This window comes from Elgaria multicarinata, chromosome 13, assembly GCF_023053635.1.
Source record: "Elgaria multicarinata webbii isolate HBS135686 ecotype San Diego chromosome 13, rElgMul1.1.pri, whole genome shotgun sequence".
NCBI classification, from domain to species: Eukaryota; Metazoa; Chordata; class Lepidosauria; order Squamata; family Anguidae; genus Elgaria; species Elgaria multicarinata.
In genome coordinates, this window is record NC_086183.1 from 3,085,538 (window position 1) to 3,091,537 (window position 6,000).

The window sequence follows — 6,000 nt, forward strand, 5'->3', positions numbered from 1 at the left end:
AGAATCTGATTTCCACAGCAAGAAATGGCAAACGTTGTGACCAAAACTGGGTTGGGCTACGAGGTGGTGGGCAGGGTGGGAAGTCCTTGCCTGGGAATAATGATGGCTGTTCTCATGCAGAGGGAGAAGCGATGGAGCGTCTCTTCAGGGAGCGGAGAGAAGAACCTGGCTGGCGTGAGTCCTCTTTCATACTTGAAGAGAGAGGAGAGAGAGGTGCATTGTGGGAGAGAGGTTTTTGGCATTGGTCTTCCTGATTACTTGCCAACTAATATAATACGTAGGAGATCAACCAAGACCACCAGAAAAAAAACATGTGTGGCTTCTTAGGATAATCCCAATACACACAGTTCCCTTTTGAGACCCTTACCGAAGGGTATCACAGCATGTAGAATATGCCTAGGTCATATTTGAAATGTTTAACATCACAATCCTATCCATGTCTACTGGGAGGTAAATCTCATTGAGTGCAATGAGGCTTGCTCCCAAGTAAATGGCTATGGGATGGCAGCCTAAATAGTTTTAAAGTTTTAATTTGTAAGTCACTTTGGGAGGCCTTTCTGGCCCAAAAGATGACACGGAAATGGTTTTATAAATGTAGGGAAGGAAGTCATTGATTGGACTGAGCGAGGCCTGCTCTCTTGCATCTGTCCCTCCAGGCTGCTGTAGGTTGCTCACAGGCGGCGCTACCCAGGACTCTCACAGGGTTGCCCAAGCGTGAGCATGTGTCTGCCCAAAATGTTTGCTCACGTTCAACTTGTGCAACTTTCCCAGTTTGATTTTGCACAATTTTCCCCCTGTGGACCAAAAGCTCCACTTTAGTCTATGGAGGAAAGTAGCACAAATTTGGAGAACTTTGCGCAAATTTCATTGCCACCGCGTTTGCGCAGTTTTCCTGGTCATTCAGAGTGAGCAGCGATCGCAAACCAGGACACGAAGCGGGCACAAGCAAGACCATGTTCAAAGAGTCTGAGTGATCTCCAACATCGCTCATTCGCCCATGCCTAGTTTAAACTGTCTGCAGCTTATTGTTACATCTGAACTGGGAATTACGGCTAGTTTAACCTATATTATTATTATTATTATTATTATTATTATTATTATTATTATTATTATTATTATTATTATTCCAACTTATACCCTGCTCCTCAGTCAAAAAAAGGCTCTCGGAGCGTCTTACAATTAGTTAGCAAACCTATAGTTTATTGAAAGAGGCCAAGATGATAAATAAGTGTTTATGTCTTGTTCTAATAAACTGTAGTTTAAACTAATGACAGCTTGGTCCCATTCGGACATTGCTGTGGTAGTTTCATCCAGGAAGTGGGTATTTCTGCATTCAATTTCTGGCATACAAAACACCTTTGCTGGTTACCACAAAGATGCCTCTAACAACAATTATAAGAAGCCAAAGTGAAAATATATCTGTTCTGCAAACGTCTCTGTCTTTTGTTCTTGTTTTAATGATCATTGTTGTGCTTCATTTATAATTTTATTGCTATAACTAATGACAATTATTAATAAAGTATCAGCATGCTGTGTGCATTGACCATCTTGCCGGTGGAGCTCATGTCATGGAGAGAAGGGGGGTGGGGGGACGGGACATATTGCCATGACATCAGCAAACTGACTTCAGGGATAGGGAAGGGGGGATTCGGCAGGGATGGCACGGGCACCCGATCAGAGCTTGAAGCCTGGTGTGTAACGTTACCTGTAACGTTGCGGAAATGGCCCCTTTAAGTCCTCCATTGGCGCAAATGGGGTCGTTACAGAAAAGAACCAGCAGCCGTCTTTGTGGGGAGCGGTGGCTTGCTGAGGGAGCGGGTGCCTCCGCACCGCTGCTGAGTGCCCGGCAAACTGCCCAGTGGCTCCTCCTGCTCCGCTCACCAGGTCGGCTAAGTGGTAGGGCTCCAGCTGGGTCAGGGCGGGATGGTCTGTCCTACGGTGACCCTATGGAAAGGAGGACAGGGCTCCTGTAGCTTTAACAGTTGTATTGAAAAGGGAATTTCAGCACGTGTCATTTGTATATATGGAAAACCTGGTGAATTTTCCTCTTCATCACACCAGTTAAAGCTGCAGGAGCCCTGCCCTCTTTTAAATCTGGTCACAGTATAGCTGCAGTATATATCCTGCAGCTTTAACTGTTGTGATGAAGAGGGAATTTATTTATTATTTATTGCATTTTTAATTTCACCAGGTTCTCACTATATACAAAGGACACCTGCTGAAATCCCCTTTTCTATGCAACTGTTAAAGATACAGGAGCCCTGTCCTCCTTTTCATATGGCCACCCTATCTGCCCATTCCTAGAAATCATTAAAATAGAATAGGAAACTGCCTGTTACTGGGTCACAGACTGTTTCTCCTCCTGAGCAAGTGTTGTCTACAGACGGAGCAGCATTGGCTCTCCAGAATTCCAGACTGCCGTCTCTCCAAGCCATACTTGGGGATGCCAGGGATCAAAGTGGGAGCTTTTCGTGCAAAGTGTGCACTCTGCCACTGAGCTCCACCCCTTTCTGGGCCTGCCATTTTCAGCGGCAGCCCTGTGTTTCTGGGAAGTGGCAGTTCTATGTTTCTTGTACAGTTTATTTCCACCCTGAGTTGCCTTTGTCTCCTCTTTCCCCAGCAGGACGTAACCAGCCCAGAGAACCGGCAGCAGAAACAGAAGTCTTGGAGCACCTTCAAGGCCATGACGCTGAGCTCTCTGCCCTCCAAGCACCGGGAGAAACTGGAGCTGCATTCGGCTGACTGGGAAAAGCATTGCATGAGCCTGGATCTATCCGAGGGGGACTTCCAGACGGAGGTGTGAGCCTCAGGGACGCTGTGATTTAGCAATCTATATATATATATATATATATATATATATATATATACACACACACACACACATATATATATATATATATATATATATATATATATATATATATTTTCACACTGACACTTTGGACAAAGAAGCAAAACAAGGCAAGGAGACAAGCGCCTTCCCCTTCCGGTGCTTTTGTTGGAGGAGGCTTTGTGTGTGCGTGTGCGTGGAAACAGTGGCCTCCCAGGCAGGGGGGAAAGGGGGTCGCAGGAGATGCTGTTCCCCTTCCCCAGCTGTCATGTAGGCACGGCCCTCCGCAGCCACCTGCGCCACTGGGAGATCTGGAGGGGAGGTGCTCTCGTCCCCCACCACGACCGACCGACCGACCGCCACTCCGCCAGCCGCCCCCACTTCCCTCACAGTGATTCACCGTCGCCGGGACACAAAAGCGCGCACACCATCACGCCAGCCCTCCTCCCACCCGCAGGACCTGGCACGGAGGCCTCTTCCCTCTTGGGGACGAGAGGACTGACCGGGAACCTTTCCTTTTTTTCTTTTTTCTCTTCTGTCTGGATATTTCCTCACGCCCTGCACCGTGTGCACGGCCAGCAGTCTGGGATAGGAGTTGCCGCCGCGCGTCTCCCGTTTGAGACCCGGCTCCTTGCACCGTTCTTCCTCCAGCTCCAGATCTTCCTGCCTGGGCAGCCGGGGGGGGGGGGGGAGAAGACCCCCTCCCCCTCCTCCACCCCGCTCCACCCCAGGCGCCCTCCCTCCCTCCCTCCCTCTGGGGCGCCCTGCCCATGTCTCTCTTCCCCATCCTCTCTATCCCAGGCTAGGCGAGCACTGTTGTTTGTTGGAAATAAAAACTCACTCTGTGGACCTTCGCTGCTGTCTGCTTCTCGCTTTGGTTGGTGACAGTGACCAGCAACGCTGCTGTAGCCTCCCCAGGACAGAAGGCCGGGGATGCGAAACCTGCATTGGGTGGGGCTTTTTTGCCCAGAGCAAACTTCAAGGTGAGTTTGCAGAGGGCCTGTTGCAAGCTGGTACTCGAAAGGTGGGTTGGGATACAATGCCCAGCATCCCTCAAACAGCATGCTGGGAGTTGTAGTCCAACACATCTGGAGGGCACCATCTTGGAGAAGGGTGCCCTGTTGTCTCTAAAACATTTGCAAGCATTTTTAAACAGCTTAAGAAGGTTTGGGGAAGATATATCTTAATTCACAGAAGGCTGCTTAGCAACGACGTCCGTAGGAACTTTGAGGGAAGTGTTTTTTAAAGAAAAGAAAAAGGTCAATGCATCGTTTCTGAGGAGGGAGGGGACACGTGACCCTAGATTTACTCAGAAGTAAGACTCGCTGTGTTCGATAGGGGCACTCAAGAAGGGGTGCCTGAATGTGCCAGTACCGTTGCTTGAATTCCTGCAGTGAGCAGTGAGGTGGGCATCGTGCCTCAGATCTACGCACCCCCCCACCCACCCCACTCCATCCACCATCTGCTACCCCCATCCTTCAAGGAGGAAAAAAAGCTGAGCTTGGGGAAGGGGCTCAAAGTGGCCAGGGGCGTATTAGATTTGGTCCCATGAAAGTATTAGGTGTTAGCTCTGCTTTTGATCTTGCACTGCTGAACACGTAAGAAAAATCCTCTTATGTTAGTCCTCCAACACCATATAACTGATATCCCTTGAACTTTAAAAATTCCTAAAAATCAAGGTCTGCTTCAAACTTGGCATGGCTAAATCCCTACTTAAGAACTACCATGGTGCCAAGTTTCATCTCTTTAGCTTTAATTTCACTTTTTTAAACTTGTACTGCTCAAGGTCCTAAACCCCCCAAAAGGAGATTTGAGTTTGAACTTTAAGAGAAATACTAAAAATTAAGGCATGCACGGATCTGCTTCAAACTTGCCATGGCTAAATCCCTACTTAAGAGCTATCATGCTGCCAAGTTTCATCTCTTTATCTTTAAAAATGATGGAGCTATAAGCATTTTGGTTAATTTCCATAGGCTATAATGGGCTGTTTATTCCAACTTTAAAAGTCCCATTGTCTTCAGTGGGCCTTACTCCCAAGTAAATGTGCTGAGAGTCTTATGTCTCCCCAGAAGTAAGTTGTCTTCAATGGGGCTTACTCCCAAGTAAGTGTGCTGAGGACCTTATGTCTACACAGAGTAATTCCTGGCTTTCCTGGGGGCTGCAAGGAAACAGTACAGCAGACGTCCCCTCCCATCCTTTACACACCTGCCAGGGAAGGAGGGAAGCACTTAGGGACACTCTATGTCTTTTGAAATTGGTAGGACTTGCCTCTGAGTAAGCATTGCATTATTAGCCCAGCACTAAACCCTTAGCAATGCATTCTAAACCAACAGAAGTGTCCCATTCTTTATGAGGAGGATCCTGCACCCAAGCATTGGATTACAGATTTTTACAAAAGAAAAAGTGTTGGTGGAGGCTTTCTTTCCATGGGATGGAAATAATGCAGAGGATAGATTAGCTTTCCCTTTGCATTCAGCACTGGTGCAGAGGGGGGGGGGGGCGGGGGGAACGGGACGACACACCTTACTTAACTACAATCAACCCCAGGCAGTCAAAAAGCAAGTGGCTACCTCCTACATCTTGACAAAACTACATATCCTAGCCATAGCAAAGTAGAAGACCACTGTTTGGTGCTCAAGTGCTTTCCCAACTTTTTTTTTTAAATGGTAATGCTTTTATTTCATGGTAAGACTCCCCAGCCCCAAACCTCTCCCTACGCACACAAACACCTGTCTTCCTCCCCAGTTATCAACATTAAAACCCAGCATAGCTAATTAGAGCTTGAGCAGTATGTAACCTTATTGGAAATATTCCTCCTTCCCACCCACTTTCCCAGTGCAATGGGTCTCTTCTCCTGCACCCCCCTCCCTCTCCCCTCCCTTCTGATCATCTCTGAGGCTCCATAAGAGGCTGCATCACAATATGAAGTCAGATAGGGACTCAAGGAATAAAAATTCTTTAAAAATCAAATACGTGGAATTAAAAAAAAAGAAATTGCAGGTGGGGGAGGAAGTTTGATCAAGCAGCAGCAATGATGAATAAAAGAACACACACACAAACACACACACACACACACACAGTAAGCAAGTTGTTAATTGTAGGATTATCATGCTGGAAAGGAGAGGAAATTCTCAGTCACATCTCTCACTCTCCCCCTTCCAAGGTTCCAG

The 6,000-nt window shown here is 47.4% G+C and overlaps 1 protein-coding gene across 1 annotated transcript in view; it reads left to right on the forward strand.

Annotated features, from left to right (window-relative positions):
* The window catches only part of ADGRB2 (adhesion G protein-coupled receptor B2), a 103,447-nt gene extending 100,604 nt beyond the window's left edge, over nt 1-2,843 (forward strand). The window contains exons 27-28 of the mRNA XM_063140528.1: nt 121-174; nt 2,624-2,843. Coding sequence (XP_062996598.1) covers nt 121-174; nt 2,624-2,803 — 234 coding nt within the window. The 3' untranslated portion in view covers nt 2,804-2,843. The remainder of the gene's footprint in view (nt 1-120; nt 175-2,623) is intronic.
* Nucleotides 2,844-6,000: the final 3,157 nt, after the last annotated feature.